This window comes from Bubalus kerabau, chromosome 15, assembly GCF_029407905.1.
Source record: "Bubalus kerabau isolate K-KA32 ecotype Philippines breed swamp buffalo chromosome 15, PCC_UOA_SB_1v2, whole genome shotgun sequence".
NCBI lineage: Eukaryota > Metazoa > Chordata > Mammalia > Artiodactyla > Bovidae > Bubalus > Bubalus kerabau.
In genome coordinates, this window is record NC_073638.1 from 31,556,209 (window position 1) to 31,578,991 (window position 22,783).

General features: G+C 50.2%; 1 protein-coding gene across 1 annotated transcript in view; it reads left to right on the forward strand.

Moving 5' to 3' along the window:
• The window catches only part of GRIK4 (glutamate ionotropic receptor kainate type subunit 4), a 341,407-nt gene that overhangs the window by 307,135 nt on the left and 11,489 nt on the right, over positions 1–22,783 (forward strand). The window contains exons 13-17 of the mRNA XM_055548398.1: positions 381–490; positions 4,414–4,587; positions 8,268–8,433; positions 9,918–10,143; positions 14,469–14,597. Coding sequence (XP_055404373.1) covers positions 381–490; positions 4,414–4,587; positions 8,268–8,433; positions 9,918–10,143; positions 14,469–14,597 — 805 coding nt within the window. The remainder of the gene's footprint in view (positions 1–380; positions 491–4,413; positions 4,588–8,267; positions 8,434–9,917; positions 10,144–14,468; positions 14,598–22,783) is intronic.

A 22,783-nucleotide genomic window follows, 5' to 3' on the forward strand; every position in this document is an offset into this window, starting at 1 on the left:
GGCAGAGGAGGCTGCATGTCCTCGGACATCAACAGATCTAAGGTGCTTCAGAGCCCATCCACGCTGCCCCTGGAGGACATGCGGACGCATACAAGGGACACTGAGGGCTGTTCTATTGCCCATCGCAGAGCCTTCTTCATCCTAGGAAGTGATGAGGCCTTGAGCCATTCTTTAGTTTCATCTACTGAGTTAAGGGCTGCGTAGATGTTTCAGAGCAGACCCCTCTACACCTTCAGCCCCTGTCATTTAAACCAATCACCCATAACCCAAGACAGTGCAGTCTGGGCCCATTCCCAGCTCACCAACCCCTCTGCCCTCCCCGCCCAAGGGCTGTGCTGACTGAATGCATACATGAATCTCGTTTCTGTCTCCATTTTCAGGGACGCAGACCCGGCTATTTCTCCTTCCTGGACCCATTTTCTCCGGGCGTCTGGCTCTTCATGCTTCTAGCCTATCTGGCCGTCAGCTGCGTCCTCTTCCTCGTGGCTCGGTACTGGCTTCTCCCCTTCCCTGTCCTCACATCGCCACCTCGTGTCCACCTCTGGGAACTGCATGGGCAGGGGTGGGGAGCAGGAGGGGGCAGGTGGAGAAGACCTTGGTGCCAAACCAGAGGAATGGGAGACGGGCTCAGGACCCGAGCCACTCGGCCCGGCTGTCAGCCGGGCACTGCCCATACATCCATCTACATGCCTGTCCCCTGATATGCACAACACAGACAGGCGAGCTTGTCCGAATATGTGCCCCTTGCCTCTTACCCTTCTCATTCCCTAGTCTCCAGCCCCCTGCCTTGGGAGAGAGAGGAGGGGAGGAAGGTGGTGGGAAGACTACTCTGATTAAGTGCTCTGCCTTTGGCTGCCCTGGCATCTGTCCTCGCCAGGACCTGCCACAAAGTGCTGAGTGACAGGAAACAAAGCCTGCAAATCCAGAGTAGGGAACCGGCAGCCTCGGTGACATAGGCAAGGGAGACGGCCTCCTCTGCAGAGGGCCTGGCCCTTCCCCAGCCCGGGTCTGTCTGTAAAAACACAGCTGCCTTGTTGAATGGAGACCATGTAGGGCGGCTGGCAGCAGCAGGGCAGGATGGAGAGCAGCATTGGCAAGCAGCTCTGTGTTGAGACACATGGTCCAGATTGGGGGTCAGGGAGGAGAAGAAACCCACCCCCCCCAATCTCCCTGGACATGAGAGAGTGTCCCTGAGCCCAGGAAGAAGCCAAGGAACATCCCAGGAGGATGCGCAGAGGGGGTCGTTTCTCTCTAAGGCTAAGTTGGGCTTCAGGAGAGCCCACTTACTATCCAGAGGCAGAGCCAGCTCCCGTGGTTCAGGGTCATTCATGCAGATCCCTGCTTCCTGCTCAGAGCTCAGCTGATCACCTCAGAGGAGCCAGGACCCACTCAGAGTAAGAGTCTGGGGGGCCGACAGTGGCTCTGGTCCAGCCGTCTGCTCTCCTCTGCCTCGGGGCTACAGGGGCAGCGCTGGCCTATTCTGTAGTGAACGGTCCACCTCTATGGGATGGGGTCTTCCCCAGAAGCATGTCTATTCATTGCTCAAGGGTAGTCTGTGCTCCCTCCAGCTAGAAGATGGAACTCCCAGGAGGGATGTGATGCATATATAATTATGGGTGATTTGCATCGTTGTACAGGGGAGACCAGGCTTCCCTGGTGGCTCAGATGGTAAAGAATACTCCACTTGCAATGCAGGAGACCCAGGTTCAATCCCTGGGTCGGGAAGATCCCCTGGAAAAGGAAATAGCTACCAACTCCAGTATTCTTGCCTGGAGAATCCCATGGACAGAGAAGCTTGGTGGGCTACGTCAGTGGGCTCTCAAAGCACAACCAAACAACTAACACACACACAAACCCACACCAGGAACCAACACAACATTGTAAAGCAATTTCCCCCCCGTTAAAAATAAATTTTAAAAAATGAAAATGGAGCCCCAAGGATCTTCGGAGTACGAACCCCTAGGGCAGTTCCCAGCCTGCCCAAGAGGCGTGGCATCACCCAGTCCATGCCTCTTCCAGTGGAGATCAAAGCCAGGTTCAGGAAGTCGTTCCCGACCCCTGAGATCCAGCTAAAGGGGGAAAGGCCTTGCTTACAACCTGGTCATCATCACAGGGTGCTGCATGTGCCACTTGGGTGCCACCTACCCCGCTTGGGCCTGTAGCCATGGCCACTGTCAAGTATCTATTGTCAGTGTCGACTGGCAAGGTGCGGGAGCTGGCACGCCATCTGACACGTCCGCTCTGCACTTCGCTGGGCTGTCTGCGGCTGCTCACAGGAAGCTGTCTGCCTGAGTCTCGGCTCCACTGCCCTGGAATTCTCTCTTGTCCCCTTTGATTGAGCCCCTGTGTGTAGAAAGTCATGGTTCTCAGGTGGCCTCGAGGGCCTGGAAGTGGTATTAGGGCATGGTTATCAGATACATACATACACACGCACACACACACAAGACCGCTTCACCCTGCCTGCCACAGCCTGAAGCTTTTCAATCAGCCCTGGGGGCTTAAACAGCCCCTCTCTCCTGCCATCCACATTCACACACACACTGCCCCCCCAGGATCCAGAATTAACAAAAAGATTAACCAAAAAATTGTACTAGAGGTCTGATCATACATCATATATATCATACAATATGTATACACACACACACACACACACACACAGACATACAGGCCACTTGATATGAAGAGCTAGTTCGTTGGAAAAGACCCTGATGCTGGGCAAGATTGAAGGCTGGAGGAGAAGGGGACAACAGAGGATGAGTTGGTTGGATGGCATCACTGATTCACATGAATTTGAGCAAACTCCAGGAGACAGTGAAGGACAGAGGAGCCTGGCCTGCCACAGTCCAACATGGCCTTAGCTACTGAACAACAACAGCAAAATACATATAATATCCTATATAAGTAATATCTGAGGGTAGGGTAATCTGGCCCAGGCAATAGCTTTCAAACTGGATTCCCGGGGACGTGGAGGCTCCTGGTAGATGCGGACACATGGAGGGGCGGTGAAGAGGCTAGGCACACGGAGATCTGCAGCCTCAGCTCGTCTTCATTCAGACCAGCTCCACTTTTCTCTCTCATATATTGTACTTCTGGGTAAGATTTTAAAGGGGAAAAGATGTTTGAAAACCATTGCTCTATGGCAGCCATTCCCAAGCCAGCTGATATCCGAGTCATTCAGGGAGCTTTAAAAAAACTTGAATGTCTAAGTCAGATCATCTCAGAATCTCTAGGGATGAGGCCCCAGGAATCTGTAGTTCTGAAGCTCACATCCAACCACCCGTAGGCTTGGGAACCACTGGGGTGAAGCCACACGGGTACGATCCAACCCCACAGTCTCTGGAAGGAAGGAGGACGTATGGAGGCAGGGGCCAGAGATGGCACACTGGCCTTGTAATCAGGAACAAGCAGCAGCAAAGGAAATGTGAACCAGCCCCTCAGCATAGCACCTGCAGCCTAGGCTGAGCGAAGGGACAGGAAGGCCAGGGAAGATGATGACATCACGTGAACACGCAGACCTGCCCTTCTTGGCATATGTCCAGATGCGTCTCCCACATCAGAGCTGGAAGGCTTTGTGTGGGAGGCAGGCTGGGGAAGAGGGAGGGCATGTGTCTGGTGGGCAGGAAGTTAGGGCATCAGAGACATTAGAGGTACCGCTGGGAGAGAGGCCAGCGTGAGGCTGCGAGGGACAGTCGAAGGAGCCTGTGTGCCTTGTCAACCCTATGTGTCCATCGCACTCATCCAGGGAGCCCTGAGACATGCTGAGGCCCAGGCCGTATCTGGACAAATGAAATCAGAACCTCTGGGCATGGAATCCAGGTGTTGGGATTTTTTTAAAAGCTCCTGGGTGCGTCTGAAACACAGACAGAGTTGAGAACCAGGGCCAGAGGGAATCACTGGAGTCAGTGGTTTGCAAAGTGCAGTCCCTGGACCAGTGGCATCCCCTTCTCCCAGGAACCTGCAGATTCATAGGCCTCACCCAGACTTAGCGAATCAGACACTTCAGGGCTGGGGCCCAGTGATCTGTGTTTTCACAAGCCTTCTTGGTGATTCTGATGTCAGTTACATTTTGAGAATTTCCACTCTGGGTTGAGAATTTTCAATCCATGGCTCTGTGGGGCCCTAGGGTTCTCTCTGTGGTCACTTCCAGGGAGCAAAAAAGACAGAACAAGCAATTCCCAGCCATCCACCCCCATGACTTGATTTATTTTGAAAAAATTAAGATGTTTCTTTGATTAAAGAAAGTTCCAAAACTGCCAACATAGTCCAACAGAAGGGAGCTGGCTTGCCCAAGGCCACAGGCAGCTACCAAGGTCCAGGGGTCAGGCCAGGAAGAAGAGCACCCCCAAACCCCCCCAGCACCCCTTCTTTATGCCCACTCTCCACGGCACTGATGTGTGTTCCTTTCTCCCACAGACTGACCCCCTACGAGTGGTACAGCCCCCACCCATGTGCCCAGGGCCGGTGCAACCTCCTTGTCAATCAGTACTCCCTGGGCAACAGCCTCTGGTTTCCCGTCGGGGGCTTCATGCAGCAGGGCTCAACCATCGCCCCGCGCGCCTTATCCACCCGCTGCGTCAGTGGCGTCTGGTAAGATCCTGGGGTCCTCAGATGAGCCCTGATCCAGCTTCCTGCAGGCAGGAACCTCAGCTCTGCCCTCGGACAGCCTCTGCCAGCTTAGAGGGCTGGTGGGGTGGGGTGGGGGGAGGTGCAATGGGGGGTGCTTTTTGTGCCATCTTCTCTCCTTTCCCGTTCCCCCACCTTGGAGATGCAGAGAGGAGCCGAGGCACAAGAGGAGACCCGGTGAGAAAATGCCTTGAAAGCCCACTGCAGTTATGACTTCCTGACCTGAGAATGACTGGCATTTTACAGGCAGGGCCTGAGAAGTCATGTGCAAATTTGTGCAAATGTGCACAGGGTGTAGCAGGAAGTCCCGGCCCTCCCCCCACCAACCCCAAGTCACATCACTCCACCTCCAGCAGCTTTCTGGAGTTCTGTCCCTCTGCTCCTGCCTCTGGGCCTGCCAGACGTGTCCACCTCAGCAGGTATAGAAAAAGCAAGCTCTTAGTGGCTCAGAGTTGGACGGGACCTCGGGGTCTAAGTTGACAGCAGGGTCCACAGGGCCGTTGGCCAGCTCCTTCTCCCCTTGGATCAGGCAGGGCAAAAGGAAGAGGGTGAAATGATTCAAGGTGTGGGGAAGTTCCCTGAAAATGTGGAAGTGCCACATAAATGTTTGAACTGATCATTGCTATTAGACCATTTATTTTGGGGGGAAATGAAATATCGATGTAACCTTGAGAGGCAAGTTCTCCGTCCTCACTCAAAAGCCCAACCTCGGGTTTGGTATCACAGCTTTTAGGACTTATAGCCTTCATTCTCTCCCCTCCTTCTCAGCCTGTGTAAGCTGGAGGAAAGGGGAAGGGATGAGGATGCTGGGGATGGTGGAGCATCTGGACTGTTACCTGGGAGTCAGTGGACTGGGGCTGATCCTAGCAGGTGGAAACACAGCCGGGACTGATAAGTGACAAATACAGTGGGATTTAAATCACTGGGGCAGGATGCTCACCCATGATCACATCCGGCCCAGGAGTCACTGAGCGTATCACCATGGGGAGCCTGGCCTCACGTTCCCCAGCAGAAAGGAGACCTCGGCAGGCACAGTCGCAGAACCCTCTAAAAAATCCAGGAAATCTGGGCAGAGACCCGGAGATGAGATGTCAGCTGCAGATTTTGATCCCTTTCTACCCAGGCTTTTCCATCCAAAGGGGCATGTTACCATGTGGCGCCAAGTGGGGCTCCATTACCTGCTCCCTTAACCTGTCAGCTCACACATCCAGGAATTCCCTCCCCTAGAGGACATCTGCCCCGGTGCCGAGGGGACCACCTGTCCTGCAGGCTGTTGACTCAGCCCACTGACTCAGGAGGGCTTTAAATAGCTGGCCTCAGGTGGCTCGGTTACCCTGCTCCAGAGCGTGTGTGGGAGGGAGGCTCGGCCCTCCCCAGCCTGACCCAGGGGTGTTGGTGTGCTCGTCTGCCTCTTGGAGCTCTTGGTTATGAAATCACAGCCTCGGTTTGTTGGCTCCCTGGAGAGTGGGAGGTTAGAGGACCCGGCCTTTATGACCTACCCTGGCATCCTCATCCAGAGCAAGTGACAGAAAATACCATGTCTCTAACAAGAATGCCAGCTTCACAATAAAATGCCCACTTGGCACAGGAGCAAGGCTCTGTTGACCCCTCTGGAGGGAGCGTGGGTGTGATTTGCTTTCTCAGCAGAGGTGATGGGCTTGCACTGAGCTACTTAGGCTCTTGGAACCGTCCCCTGTGACCAGTGGCATAAACAGCCACATGGCTGTCCAGGGTGGAACAGATGCCAGAGTGTAGCTGTGTGGTTGAGGGAACCTCCCCAGCCAGCTCTGAGGTCATGTCCACACCCAGGGCTCATTAACCAACAACCGTGGGTCAGAGCAACTTCCGAATGCTCACCTCCACCTGGGGAGCACTCACCACCACCCCCAGCCTCCTCTGGGGGAGGCTCATAAGAAACAACTTCCAAGAGGGTGTAAGAACTCTGGCAGGAACAGGAAAGCCAATTTGAGGATGGAGGGACTCCTGACACTTACAGGTCACCAGTAGGGAAGATAGACAAATTATTTTCATCCCATTTGTGATGAAATGGGACTGTTTCTACTTGTCTCCGTATCTCATGCTCATCTCATCCTTTACAAATAATTAGTCACTAATGACATGTTATCTGATCTGATCCAAGACAGGTAAACCAGGCATTATTAGGGTGTTCAGTTGCTAAGTCGTGTCTAACTCTCTGCAACCCCATGGACTGTGGCCTGCCGGGCAAGAATACTGGAGTGGGTTGCCATTTCCTCCTGCAGGGGATCTTCTTGACCCAGGGATCAAACCTGAGTATCTTGCATCTCCTGCACTGGCAGGCAGATTCTTTACCACTGTCCCACCTGGGAAACACAAAGCAGGCATTATTATCCCCCATTTATTAGTCAAGCAAACGACCTCAGAGGCATTGTGTAGCTTTCCCTCAAGGTCTCACAGGTGGAATTAGACAAAGCCAGAACTAAAACCAGGTCTCTTACTGGTGGTCTGGGGCATGGATCTGGCGGGCTGGCATGTGATGTTCCCGTCAAGTTGATGGATGCAACTGTCCTTTCACTCCTGGGAGAAAGCGCACAGGCCAGGGGGTAAGGGGACTTCCTGCTCTTGCAAACCCACCTTCAAGCTGCCCTGCCGCAGCCCATGGCAAACACTGTGCCTTCGTTGGCAATGTCTTCGTAATGAACTGAAGCCTCATTAATTCAGACTCCACTGATTCAGAATTTGGCAATTCGCCAGCCTCAGTTATGCTTACATATATCTTTGAACCCCTATAAACAAATGGATTAGAAAGCAGATCCATACTGCTGACCAGATGGTAGAAGTCCTGTTTAACCTACTTAAGTGAACAAACTGGTTTTAATGACTTTAGTGTGTGTGCTGCCTGAGCTGCAGAGCTATTCTAATTTTAAATGAGTTCGATCTACCCAATGAAACAACCTTCCGTTTTGAAATAGCATGACCTTTGTAAGAGTGTTTTCCAATTCCAACTTCTCAGCGGCTCAAAGGTGCTTGTCATCAGTTTGTCTTGAAGAGCTCCCGCTCTGACGATTTGTGGAACTGGTTTTAGAATACGAATTTCTCCATGTGTTACTTGGCCACGTGACTTTGCTTCTCTCAGCCTCGGTTTCCTCTTCTATAAAGTCACAATAAGAATGTCACTTCCCTGAGTTGTAGGGAGCACAGGAGCTGGAGGGTGTGGCTCTCCATGGGTGCTCAGTACATGACAATGCTCCTCTGAAGGTCAACTGCATCGTGAGGGGACAGGAGGTGGGGGAAGTTTCCCGGCTGTAGCTCTGAAGAGAGCCCCCAGAGCTGACACCCTTAGCTCATTCACTAGCTCTTTGCTCACTGTCTCCCAAGCTGTTTCATGTTCACAGACACACTTCTTTTGAGTAGTAACCCAATAATCACCTCCTTTAGGAAATAAGAGAAAGAGAGCCATGGTCTTCTTCGAGGCAACCCTCCCAAGCACTGTTCATTTCTGTTGAAATCATATGCCCTGCCTCCTTTCTCTTCCCCCACTAAGCTGAGGGCTCTTTCAGAAGAAGAGGGCCACTTGCCCTCTCCCATGTCACAGCATGGGGATGGGGGCTAAGACTCCTGGGTGTGCCCAGGCAATGATGACTTCCTGGTCTTTTCCTGCATAGGTGGGCATTCACGCTGATCATCATCTCATCCTACACGGCCAACCTGGCAGCCTTCCTGACCGTGCAGCGTATGGATGTGCCCATTGAGTCAGTGGATGACCTGGCTGACCAGACTGCCATAGAGTATGGCACGATTCACGGAGGCTCCAGCATGACCTTCTTCCAAGTAAACCCATATGGTTGCTCACCAGCATCGGGAGTTGGGCAGGATAAAGTTGAGATGTTTGTCTGCTGGAGATAAAAACATCTCTCCTCATCTCATCCTCCCTTTTGAACCCCTAGTTTGGAGGTCCTCATGGGGCTCATTTTCCCCCTTGCTCCCCAAAATATCCCTGGAACCAGGTCCCCAGAACATTGGGTTAATGCCAGCCTTGTCCCTGAGTGTTGATCATGAATGATTAGTGCTGCTTAAGATGATTTTAGTGATCGAAATGTTTTTTAATTGCAATAGTTTCATATTTATTCTAATAAGCATTAGAAAAAATATGTGGTGAAGCTAACCTATACTTTTACTTATATTACTGCATAGGATGAGGCTAATGCACACTTTAAAAATTTTTTGTAGGGTAAGTTTTATTAGTAGTACTTAGACAAAGCAAGATTGGAGTAATACACTAATGAATGAAGTGTAAGGAACTTTTTTAAGCTGAACTGGTTTCACTGATCCTAGACTATATAGATCTCAGATGGGGACCGTTTTGGCTTCTCTGAGTTTCCTTTGCAAGGCTCAGGAGCTGATTCTGCCACAATGCGTGTTAGCTGGCCAACCAGAGCTGGGCTAGACACAGAAATAGTTTGTGTTGGCTTCAGGATCTCTAGGGAAGCAGATTTCCCTGGAGTCTGTGATTGTCTAAGCAGCCTATGACCCAAGAAGTTCATTTTCACATGAAACAAGTCCAAGGCCTTCAGTTTTCTGTTTTCCATACGTAAGCTGCTGGCACAGGGGCCATGAAGGCATCATGCAGACATAGGGTTTGGATAATCCCCCAGAAATCTCTGTCTCCTTCTTATTTGTACCTGAGAAGCCAGCATTGGATATGTGATGATGGACTGGTTCAGAGTGGATAGAAAAGGGCTGGCATTCATCCTTTGGATAATGTCTCTTAGAAGTCCAGAATGAATCTGAGCTCTCTGCCTCCCAGAAGGACTGTGGAGGGTGCAGCCAGAATACCCGTACTCACTTTGGTCAGCATGTGGAGGTTGGTAATGGAAGACCCCTTGAGGGTGGATGAGGCAGATGCAATGATCAAACCAGTAGGCGGAGTTTGCAGCACCTTCAGATCCTGTTCCTTCTCCGTCTTTCTCTGTGTGTGTGCATGTTTAGTCGCTCAGTCGTGTCCGACTCTTTGCGATCCCATGGACTCTAGCAGGCTCCTGCGTCCAGGGGATTCTTCAGGCAAGAATACTGGAGTGGGCTGCCATTCCCTTCTCCAGGGGCTGTCTTTCTGTAAAAGGTATCAGAATCACAACCCTCTCCTCCTGCCATTGAGCAGCGGCAGCTGAGAGATGAAAGGGAACAGGTTCTTGAAGGCAAGGAGGGGACTGAATAGCGGAAGCACCAGGATTTGAGGGACCACTTGGATGCTCTCCCTTTGCAGACCACTGTCTGCTTTTGACCCTCAACCTGCTTCCTTGTGTTCTTTTTCCCAGAATTCCCGCTATCAGACCTACCAGCGCATGTGGAATTACATGTATTCCAAGCAGCCGAGTGTGTTCGTGAAGAGCACGGAGGAGGGGATCGCCAGGGTGTTGAATTCCAACTACGCCTTCCTTCTGGAGTCCACTATGAATGAGTACTATCGGCAGCGAAACTGCAACCTCACTCAGATTGGGGGCCTGCTGGACACCAAGGGCTATGGGATTGGCATGCCAGTCGGTATGCAGGAGAGGATCAGCCTCTTCGGGTAGCTCCACCCAGGCAGGCTCAGGGCAGCTCAGACCACTGAAGGCAGCCTTCATGTCAACAACCCCTGTTTCTAGAACCAATTTCTCAGTGACTTGAGGCAGGCATTCTCAAGGTTTGTTTTTTTTTAAAAGCAAACCCTCATATTTCACGTCATCAGGGATCAGTTCTCAGTCCTTAGTTACTGAAGGGTTAATTGATTCCATTTTTTATAATTTTGTTTATTTATTTTTGGCTGCACTGGGTCCTCAGTGCTGCTCAGGCTTTTCTGCAGTTGCGGCGAGCAGGAGCTACTCTCTAATTGCGGTGCGTGGGCTTCTCATTGCAGTGGCTTCTCTTGTCGTGAAGCACCAACTCCAGGGCACACAGGCTCCAGTAGTTGCAACAAGTGGGATCTTGCCAGATCAGGGATAGAACCTGTGTCTCCTGCATTGGCAGATGGATTCTTTGCCACTGAGCCACCAGGGAAGCCCTTGTTAGTTATTAATTGCATGATTACTAAAGGGCACTCAGATGCCCCTGGTGGATTCTTTAGGCCTGTTGTTCTCTCCCCTTCCGCTTCCTGCTCTTTGATCATTTCTCTGCTGGCTGACATCTCTACGAGTGGTGGAAGGGAGGTGGTAGGACTCAAGTGAATTAATTTTGCTATTAGCATCCGCGGTGAAAGGTGTAATATGAAAGGGGACTGATGTGATTGGAGGAGATGGCTTTCAAATCATCTGTGGCTCTCATGGATCCCTCTACTCTGAGTCAGCGTAGATAGCTGAGAGTGAGCGGGAGCGCTCTGATGTAGCTCTGATGAGGCTAGAGAAGCTTGGCTTCCATAAAGGTATCCCAGCTATGCCTTCTAAAGGCAATGCCTGCTTTAGGCCTTCCCTCGCCGATGACTCCTTCACCAGAAGGTGAGGGAGAGCACGTTAACTGCTCACCATGGTTGTGGCGGAGGTCTGGAAATGTCTCCCAGGTGTTTCAGACACATACCCTTCCCCCAACACCATGGAGAGTCGTGTGGCACTCATGACTTCAGACAAGATTGTCCTGTGCCAGGCAGCAGGGAAAGAAGCAGGAATGGAAGAAATCAGATCATGTGGGGAGATTGATATACAGTACACGCATCTTTGCTATGATCTTGCACAATTCTTCCTCTCTCTCTTTTCTTTTAAGTATAGTTGATTTACAGTGGTGTGTTAGTTTCAGGTGTATAGCAGAGTCATTCAGTAGACATATATATATTTTTCAGACTCTCTCCATTTATAGGTTATTAAAAAATATTGAGTAGAGTTCCATGTGCTATACAGTAGGTCCTTGCTGGTTATCTATTTTATATATAGTAGTGTTACACCCCTTCTCTGGATCATTACATAACTCAGAACTCTATAAATTACTGGGCTTACTTATACCAGTGTCTTGTGAAGAGCATGGCTTTGAGGCAGGCAGATCTGGAAATGCACCCTGCTTCCTGACTGCAGGACCTTGGACAAGTGATTTAACCTCTCGGAGTCTCAGTTATCTCATTTTAAACATAAAGTCGCTCAGTCATGTCTGACTCTTTGCGACCCCATGGACTGTAACCTGCCAGGCTCCTCTGTCCATGGAATTCTCCAGGCAAAAATACTGGAGTGGGTTGCCATTCCCTTCTCCAAGGGATCTTCCCGACCTAGGGATCGAACCCAGGTCTCCTGCATTACAGGCGGATTCTTTACCGTCTGAGCCACCAGGGAAGCCCATCTTGTTTTAAAACCAGGTTTCTAATACCTAACTCAAAGGGTTATTTTGAAGGTTAAACCTAATCATCTGGTCTCACCATGGTGTCTCATCATACTTAGCCTGTTTGGGGAAACATTAGACCATCCTCATCTTTTCCATCATTCCCTCTGTTACTTGATCAAAGCAGATGACTTCTTAAAGACTGCTCAGAAACCAAGCCCAGGAACATAGGCAGTAACACGATTCAACTCTTGAACCCTGTGATTCCTGACACTAGTAATTCTATAGCCCAGAAGCCTCACTCAGGGTGCCTGCTTACTCTCCGCTTAGCATCATATTTCATTGAGTCCATTAATATTACAGATCGTGGGCCCTTTGAGAAATTTACAGCTTGACATTTTGTTTCAAGATGGTGGAGTGAACCGCAAAATGAACTTAAGGTTCACCTTGATAATACTCTAGCAATTTAACATATTTAACTGAAATGTCAGGTGTTTCAAGAGTGTTCATAGAGGAAAAACCTATAGAGAGTTGACATGAAGCTGACTGACTAGAAATTCTCATCGGTAACCAATGAAAAGGGGAGGGAAATGCATTGGTTCTGTGTCTGAAGTGATGCTGTTTCCGCTTGTGTTAATCTTATTCCACCTGCAAGGTAGATGTGGTCCTTCCCATCCTAGAGGATAGAACTGAGATTCAGGGTTGATAAGTTACTTGTCCAAGGTCACAGAATAGGTGGAGAGAGAAACTGGGCTTGAGCTTAGGGTGCCTGTCTCAAATCTAGCGTTTCGCGTCCCAGTCCATGTTGACAGAAGGGTACCCAGCTTGAGAAAACAGGATAGATGGAGAGGGTGAACTATGAGTTAGCCCAGGTTCTCAGATCAGGCTGGGAAGAGCACTGCAGAGTCGACTGATAAGACAAAATTTAGGTCCTAAAGACAAGCACGTGGGTCCTTCTTAAGTGAGAGGTAAGGGCGTAAGCAAATAAGCAATGTGACTGGACCCAGGAAAATTAAGGGAAACAGAACAAGGAAGGAGATGGGTAGGTAGTTTAGGAGCTAAGTAGGCAAACACGGAGTAAGCGGAATAAGCCTTTGCTGGGGCACTTGGTGTGCTATAGACATTGGGCTGAAGATGCCTTGAAAACTGCTCGAAATGCCTTGTCGGGTGGATACTTGTTTCTAAACCTGGAGTGTTCATTAGTCTCACCATCTAACACCATCTGTTAGTTCAAGTAGCCATTCACTTCAGACGTGTGTTAAGTACCTGCTATAGGTGAGGTGCTGTTGACATTCACCCAATTTGCGTTCAGTGCTGCAGGCTTGGGGTTTGAATGCCCAAGCATAGTTGTATCTATAGCAGGGAAGTTTCTATCTATGGAGTCATGGGCTGTTAGAGTCCTAAGAGATTTGGGAACTGATCTGATTGCTTACCTGTCAAAGGGCAGTCCATGGCCCAGTGGCAGGGCATTACCTTGGAGCTTGTTAGAAATGCACTCTCAGCCGCCACCCCAGACCCACTGAATCAGAGTCTGCGGGGTTTGACAAAATCCCCAGGGGATTCCAATGTGCATGAAAGTTTGAGCGCAGGCATCTATTTGTTCCAGCTCCTGCCTGTATCCTTCACTAGAGCCCTTTCCCCCAGACCATCTGTCCACAGCAGCCCTTCACAGAGCTTAGACAAGAACCTGGGTAGCTTAGTTGCTTTCCAGCTTCTTGGCAGCTTTTTCTTAATGATTTCAGACCTCAGCCTGGGCTGGGGCATCGAGCTTTCCATGGTTTCGTTTAAGCCTGTTTCTGTGATTAAATCTAAATTCCGGGACCAGAGCTCCTTGACAGTATTCCATTTGAAAATTAAAAAAAGAATTGCACTCAACTAAGCCTTCGGTTTGAGGAGGTGGGGGGAGTGATGTAGATAGGGTGGTGGACAAGGTCAGGGTTTTGGGGCACCCAGCGGGCAGCTGTGAGGGTTGGGGATGCCCCAGATGGGTTCTCCATGCAGATAGAGCCACCCCTCTCTCTGGGTGGCTCTTCTCTTATTGATGGCTGCTCCTGGTAAACAGTTGTTGGGTGTAATGTAGTGAGAGTTACAAATGGCAGAGAAACTAATTTAAATAAAGTAGAGAGTAGGCAGCTGATGGGTAGCAAGGTTTGTGTCACAGAAGATGTCCCTGCTTGGCCTCCCAGAGGCAGGCAGATGGGAAGCTTTTGCAACCAGTTCCCCGCATGCCCATGGGTTCACCCAGGTAGAACGCAGTGGTGCCTGGATGGGGAGGTGGGAGGCACAGCTGTCTGTCACTTGACCCACAGTGGGGTCTTGGCCATGGGCTGGGTGTGCCAGTCAGCATGGAGAGAAGGGAAGTAGAAATACCTGGTGCCCCACTTGGGGCCAGAATACAGTCCTCTCCACGGAGAGTCCCAGCCTGAGCACAGTGGAGAGCCGTGCTCCTGCGGGGACCCCAGCCCCTCCCCTCCTGTGCTACATGGGCGGGGTGGTGGGGGGTGGCAAGGAGGTTGAGACCTGGCTGGGGAGCAGAGAGATGCAGACGGGGCACTCACGTCCTGTGTTTCGGGCTCTCCTGTGACCCCCAGGCTCCGTCTTTCGGGACGAGTTTGATCTGGCCATTCTCCAGCTGCAGGAGAACAACCGCCTGGAAATCCTGAAGCGCAAGTGGTGGGAAGGGGGCAAGTGCCCCAAGGAGGAGGATCACAGAGCCAAAGGTAAGGGCAGCCGGGGCCCCCCCTCCTGCCTGGGAGACCACAGCTGCTTATCTCTGGCTTCCAAATCCCAGGTCATTGCAGGTTGAAAACAAGCCTCGAAAGGAGCCCAGGGCCAGGCTGGGATCGGCGAGGGTCAGCCCTGTCCCCAGATCTCGGCTCCCTGTAGGGTATCCACTCCCGCCTGCTCCCAAGCTCTACAGATGCTAACCCTGCCACGCATCTCAAGTCCAATCACTTCTGCTCCAGCACCACCTCTTCCACTGTGGCCTGTGTCCCTGGCACTCCACAACCGCACGATTACAACAGCCTGGCTTCTTTTTCCCATTTTTGCCCCTCTTCAGTGTTCTCTCCAGGGCTTCCCAGGTGGCGCTAGTGGTAAAGAACCCACCTGCCAGTGCAAGTTAGATGTAAGAGACTCAGGTTCAATCCCTAGGTCGGGAAGATGGGCATGGCAACCCACTCCAGTATTCTTGCCTGGAGAATCCCAGGACAGAGGAGACTGGGGGGCTGCAGTCCATAGTGTCACAGAGTCAGACACAACTGAAGTGACTCCACACTCACACACACAGTGTTCTCTCCACCAGGAGCCTTAAAAAGGTCATTCTTTTTAAGACGCACATAAGATTGCAGCCTTGGGGGCTTCCCTGGCGATTCAATGGTTAAGACTCTGCCCCTTCACTGCAAGGAGTGTGGGTTCGATCCCTGGTCAAGGAAGTTCCTCATGCTGTGAGGTGCAGCCAAACGGGAAGAAAAGAGATTGCAGCTTTGGCCTGACAAACCTCCCAATGGTTCCCATCTCACTCAGAATAAAACTCAAGCTTTCTATGACTCCCGACCCTACCTGATCTCTTCCCTGCGTTTTCTTCCTGCTCCCCAAGCCTGCTCCTTCAGAAGCTCCCTCAGAGGGGCCATCAAGTCCCCACCCTGCATACCTCTCCCCCTCCTCTTAACTGCTTTATTTCTCTTTTCCAACTTTGTCACTACCTGATATTATTATTTTCTATTAATCTGTTTACTTTCTGCCTCTTCTAGAACATAAATTCCATGAGGGCAGAGTGTGTCTTCCTCACAGGGCTGTCCACTGGGCCTGGCACATGGATTTTGTATTGAATGAATGAATGAATGCTAAATCCAGCTGGATAGAGAGCAGTCACTGACTGCCGTGAAGTTGAGGCGGGGCTTCCCCTGTGGCTCAGCGGTCAAGAATCTGCCTGTAATGCAGGTGTTACAGGAGACATGAGTTCAATCCCTGGGTCAGGAAGATCCCCTGGAAGATGGCAACCCACTCCAGTGTTGTTGCCTGGAGAACCCCTTGGACAGAGGAGCCTGGCAGGCTACAGTCCATGGGGTCGCAGATAGTTAGACATGACTGAAACCACTTAGCACACCTGTGCGAGGGTCCTGAACACGCAGCATTTTCTGTCTGGGGAATATACACCCTGGCTCACCCGGGACAGTCTCGGACTACGTATCTGCTGTAGATCAGTTAATGCCTGTTAGTTATTTTTAGAATGCCCTTTCATTCTCCAAATGTCCTGGTTTGAGCAATAAATCATCTGGTCACCCCAGTGATCTACTGCAGCCTTGCTAAAATATGTAGCAAGTTTACCTATACACGCTGTCCCCCGGGGAGGCAGCAGAGGAGTAAAATGGATGATCCTTGCGCTTCCCCTCTTGGCTCAGCGTGAGTGATTATCCAGGATGAGACAGTGAGGGAGTGACTTTGTGCTCCTAAGTGTCTCCGTGTGCATCTTGATCCTGCAAGGAGAGGGTTCAGGAATACAGGAGCAGCCCTTAGTCATTTAGAATATCGGTTTTTTTTTGTTTTTTTTTTTTTTTGGCAGCACCTTGCAGCATGCAGGATCTTAGTTCCCTGACCAGGGATCAAACCTGTGCCCCCTGCAGTGGAAACACAGAATCATAACCACTGGACCACTAGGAAAGTCCTGATCTGGAATAATTTAAAATAGAAACAGAGAGGTGGACCTGGGACCCAGAGTGAAACAGGAGAGATGTCCAGGTTTCTGGCACTCTAAAAGCCCTTGATCCTCCTCCAGCCCTCTCCCTCCCACAGTGGGTTGGGTGCCTTCTGTGGCTTTGGATTGATCACTCAACATGCTGCGTTGCAACTCTTGGTGTCCTCTGCCTGGTCAATGGCCCCTTAGAGTGGACCTGTCTCCTCTGCTCTATGTCCCTGGCCTTCCCTGCAGAGACTGACACATAATGGGCACTCAGGGAAAGTTTGTGGGATGTGTGATTAGAGCCACTGACTGACAGCTGTCAGAAGACACCACTCACCGTCCCCCTGGGCCACACTAAGGTGCTGAATGACACTGCTGTGATGGTTTCCTGGGTAGCCTTCACTCCCAGAGCTCTCCACTCTGTAGAGTTGTTCCTGACTCTGACAGCTGACTGGACATACATGGGGATGTGGGGAGGCTATAGATGAGGGGGACTGATCAAAACAGGGGTGGCTAAGAGCAAGGGCTCAGAGAGCTGCAGGGACCCCACTAGCTCTGGCTGCTCCAAGCCTCCCTCCTCTTCTCCTTGTCACTGGTGGTGAGGTCCCCCGCTTTCCTTCCCTTTGTAAACCTGATCCTATTTGATCTTTTGGAGCCTGGTTTCCCCTCGAGACTTACTACTGAGTTATCCCAACTCTCCAGTTTCCCCTTTCATCCCTGACTGCTAAACCCAGCCCCTGGCAGTTAGTATTTGCTTGCGTTTATTTTCACCAGTAATCTATAGAGGAACATTTGGAGGGCAGCAGATCGGCAAGGACGTAATGAAAAGGAGCTGGGACCTTACGGTTTTCACTCAGGGACCTCAATTTAGATCATCTCTGTCCCATTCACGATTTCACCCAAAGTCCAGTGGAATCCCCCCACTGCCCAAGAATGGAGCTTATCAAACTTTTGCTCCCTGCACACCTGTTTGTTCTGCCGACCGCCACTATGTTGGTTCTCTCCCCTGAGGCAGTGTGGACAGGGCTCAAAATCATGAATAGTGGGTCAAGGGGACTCTGCTCCATAGATGGCCTTGTTATTTACACTGTAAAATGTCTTTAAGCCTTAGTTTCCTTCTCTGGAAAACAGAGCTAAAAATAATAATGACCCTCCTTGGGCTATTGCAGAGATCGAATGAGATAAATCATGTTAAATGCTTAGCAGGGCACCTGGTTCAAAGGAAATGAGAAGTGATTTTATTTTAAATTTTTTATCTAAATAAGCAATTGAGGTCTGAATAGTGTCCACAAGTGCATCTGTCCACCCTGTATTCCTTCAGGCTACGTAGTTCTTCTTCAACACATAGGACATTAGTTTTCTGTTAATAGTTGTTCCCTATGGACTGTGAAAACCTTAAGGACAGGGTCTGTGTCGTTTGTATTTTTCTATCCCGGTGACCAGCATATCATTTGACATTTCATCAGTACTTGATGCAAGGAATGGAAAGGAATGAATGAATCAGCCATCATCTCAAGGACCTACAGACTGGTCCTACTTCCTAAGTCTGTTTTCCTCCAGACAGCCCTGACATCCAGGCAGTGGATGGAAAGTGTTTACAGAGCCCCCACTGCCTCCAACAAACAGTGGAGACCACTGTGTATCAGGCACTGTGCTGGGCTCCAAAAGTATCAAAAGCAATAAGACGTGGCCCTGCCCTCAAGAGGCTTAGCACCTAGAGAGAGGCACAGATCATCTCTGTAACAGTCACAATGCAGAGATGCTTCCATAGAGCTGGACAGAAGGTATTATGAAGCCCCAGGGCAATACTTCTGAGCAATATTCAGGGAAGGTTTACAGAGACATGGGGCCTGGACCATGAAAGATCCATTAGGAGTTACAGCTTTATTTATTTTCATTTTATTTATTTATTTGGCTCTGCTGGGTCTTCACTGCTGCACGGGCTTTTCTCTATTGTTGTGTATGGGCTTCTCACTGCAGCAGCTTCTCTTGTGGCAGAGTACAGGCTCCAGGGCACATGGACTTCAGTAGTTGCGGCTCCTGGGCTCTAGAGCACAGGCTCAACAGGGATTGAACCCAAGTTACCTGCATTCGCAGGCAGGTTCTTTACCACTGAGCCACCAGGGAAGCCCCGGGAAGTCACAGTGTTAGGAAGATGATGGAGTGCAGCTGCCACACTCAGGAATTAGATTCAAAAAGCAGGGTGAGGTTGGAGTTAAGAGGACATTGAGAAGTGGGTGAAGGCGTGTGGACAGCAGACCAGTGTCCCAGCCTTTCCCATGGAAGAGATGAGCCGCAGAGGGGACTGAGTGTGGACTTTTGGGGGGTCTGGGGACACAGTCACAAGTGTCTCAAACAGACCGACATGTTTGGAATATCCTTAAAGTCTTCTGTTTTGTCCTAAAAACACGTGTGAGTTTTGCATCTGACAGCCGAATATGGGCATGTTTATGTAATGGAAAAACCCTTTTCTGGCCTAAACCCTGGGTAAAATTGTGTCTAGGAAGATGTCCTAGGAACACCCCAGAGCTCTGCATGCACCTTGGCACACCATGAGCACACTGGACCGAGTTGGTGACGTTGGTGGCAGACCTCAACAGTTCTGGCATGAGATGGGGCATCAAGAAAGCAGGTGTCGTGGATGGAGCTCTGACCTGTCAGTGGCATTCATGGTCCCAGGGGACAGTCATTGCCTTGGGAGGAACAGAGAGGAGATACTGCCTTTAAGTTCTAAAAGAAGCTGTTCCAACTCAGCAGACACAGTGTTCTTAGAAGTCAAGGTGTTTGATTTGCTAAAAAGTATTTTGGAATACAGAAGGCCAGTACCTGGAAAGAAGCTTGGTGTAAAGCTGGCACTAGAACTTCAAAGACCCAGGCCACCCAGGCTGCAAACCAGATAAAAAAGTGCCCTCCTGAGACAGGGAGTTTCTGAGCAGGAATGGATGTGTTAGAATTTGGAGGGGCCCTGAGAAGGAGCCTGATGTCTGGCTGAGAGGTGGAGAGTACCAGAGAGAACTCTGGATTTGTTGGTAATCCCTAGAGGCAAAGAGATTTTTGCTTGCTTCCAGAGTTTGGCAGACCCCAGAAATATGTGTCATGCTGCATGGAGTGGGGGTGGGCATGAGAGATGGCAGGTGGGGACCAGGGGCAGAGAGGTCGCAGGGACAGGCCTGCATTTTCCAGGGTCCCAGACAAGGATATTGGAAATCTAAGTCGAATCCAGCATTAGGACAGGACGCCTAACTCCACCCCCATGACATCATCTCCTTGCCAACCTCAGACCTGAAATATATCCAGGAGTGAAAGGGGAACAGAGATAACACTGTATTTAACTGAGTCTAAACCTGAAATTTCGGAGAAGGCAATGGCACCCCACTCCAGTACTCTTGCCTGGAAAATCCCATGGGCGGAGGAGCCTGGTAGGCTGCAGTCCATGGGGTCGCTAAGAGTCGGACACAACTGAGCGACTTCACTTTCACTTTTCACTTTCATGCATTGGAGAAGGAAATGGCAACCCACTCCAGTGTTCTTGCCTGGAGAATCCCAGGGACGAGGGAGCCTGGTGGGCTGCCGTCTATGGGGTTGCACAGAGTCGGACATGACTGAAGCGACTTAGCAGCAGCAGCAGCAAACATGAAATTTAAACATAAAGAAATCTGTTTCTGGCAATCAGGTGAAAACAGAAGCCTGAGGTAGACATTTGGTACTTTTATAGGAAAATTAAGTTGTCGTTTTTGCAGTGCAGTTGGCTTGGGATATTCTTCCCCATTCCACAGAGGTTTTAAGAAGACTGTCTGACAGCAGAGCTCAGAATGGATGGAGGAGAGAGACAGGGAAAGCAGGCTTCCAGAAAAGATGGAAAGAAGTGAGCAAGAGGCTTCTCCCCACTCTGCAATTGGGGACTGAATGTTCCCTGGCACGGAGAAGAGAACTGAGCAGATGAAGAGGGAAAATAAACAGTGGAAGTCATCCTTGCCCAGGTCGCATGTGCTTCAGAAGATGCTTGGGTTCTATCAACCAGCTGATGCTGTCTTGCCTCCTTTCAGTCGTCCTTGAGTACAAGAGGGGGAGCCGTATTAATCACCGGTGTGGTCCAAGAAGGGGCTGTGTGGGAGATGCTGTGCAAATCAGCGTAAGAGCTGGGGGGCTTCAGTTCCCAGCCCAGCCACAGCAGCTGGTGCCAGTTTAACGCACTGACCCCATTTCTGCCATGGCTGAAACCCAAGCAGACATTACTCAGAGAGGCTGAAAGGCTTTCTGGCTGAGTAAAAGTCCACGTGACCTCTGCCAAGCCAGGCCAGAAGCACTAACCTGGAAGGACTGGAGCCACTGCTTGGTTAGTGTGTGACAAATTAGCCATCAGACTTCCAGGATATAACTCACTGCTTGACAGACCTCCCCTCCCCTGTGGCAGAAGAACAGGAGCCAGCATGGCCTGGAAGCTCTCTTCCTTGAAGTCTTTCGTGGGGGCCCGGAAGGGAGCCGCAGGACCATGTTTTTTCTTGCATCTCAAATTGAACAAAGGGCAGTCCTTTTCATTTACTTTCCAAAGCAGCTCCTAGGAGATCTTTCTTTTATTGATTGGAATCCCTTGGCTTCCAAATGGACCTAAAGGAAGGAGGAGAAGACGGAGCAGACTGAGAGGGATGGAGGTGGAGGGAACTTTGAAGGGGATCCTTATCTCACAGACCTCTGAAGCTGAGAGTGACATCAATTAGGATGTTTCAGACAGTCACGGTGCCTGGCATAATCCTTTTCTACTGTGTTATCCTATTAAAATGTGATACATTTTAAAGAAAAGGATCTGATGCTACTCCACTTCTAATCCAATATTATAGCTCCAGCATCGCTGCCAAATTCCAGAGAAGAATCCTAACATTGGGCTGATGCCACCAATCTGAGTTGTTTTTTTTTTGCCAGGTCTTCCTTGGATCTGATGAGAACCACAACATTACCCCTTGGCTTCATCTATCCCCATTTCTTTCCCTGCCTATAACTCAGTGACCGGTTACCTGCATACACAGCTGAAAAACACAGATCATGTGGAGGACAGGAGCATTACAAAAAGAAGCAGGCTTCATTCCAAGCTGCTTCATTTTCTTCTGCCTTGTCTTTTCAAAAGCACTCATTTTATTTATTTTCTCACTCAACTCCTATAAAAAGAAATATCGCTAGCCACTCACAGGGGCCGACATCCCCATTCAAGGGGATTGTATTACCTAAGGCTTTGCAGAGCAATACCCAGACAAAAAGGTAGTTGGTGAATTCCAAGGAAATTAAATACTTTTATCTTAAAAAACACAAGCTCACAATCAGGCTTCAAAGGAACATAAATACAACACCGGGCTGTGAAAATCAGGATCCCCTTTCAAGGATGGAAAGGAGGCCAGTGGCATTGACTCACAAAATCCTTAGAGAGCAGGAAGTTTGCTGTCTGGCATGGCGGGAATGAAAGTGTGAGACATCTTAGCAAGGGTGGGGGCGAGTGATGAGAGGGGTGGGGGGAATTGTGGGGACATTTTCCCTTCTCTTTCTTCCCTGGGGGCCCAGCTCTATTATGCTGGCTCTCTAGTTTCTCTGGAGAGAGCCAAGACTGGAAACCTGAATATGGGAGTTTAGATAGTGTCTCAAAGTGATGCTGGCAGAGAAAGCCTCTTCCTAAACAAATCGGATTGACTGCTCAGAGACAGGGAAACTCTGGGATTGGGGGTAGGGGTAGGGTGGAAAGCGTGATCAAGAACAGGTGAACCATGGCCCGGTGTGTCTGCATCAAAGGAGATCAGCGAGTATAAAGACCACAGCCGCACCATGTCTGCAAAGTGAGGCAAGATTAAGTCAATGGATCTTCGATCCAAACATTAGATATAATGTTCCCAAGGAGAGAAGGGGTTTTTATAAGTGGAACTCACAGCCCATACATGGGCTTCCCTGGTGGCTCAGTGGTAAAGAATCCACCTGCAATGCAGGAGACACGAGTTGGATTCCTGGGTCAGAAAGAACCCCTGGAAAAGGAAATGAAAACCCATTCCAGTATTCCTGCCTGAGAAATCCCATGGATAGTGGAGCTTGGCGGGCTGCAAATCCATGGGGTCGCAAAAGAGTCAGTCATGACTGACTGACTAAGCAACAGCACAGCCTCTCTCCCCAGGCACTCGGGACAGGACTGGGGCAGTGGTCCTAGGAACGACTTCCATCATGGGGAGCCAGGTTGAGTCCTGTAATCAT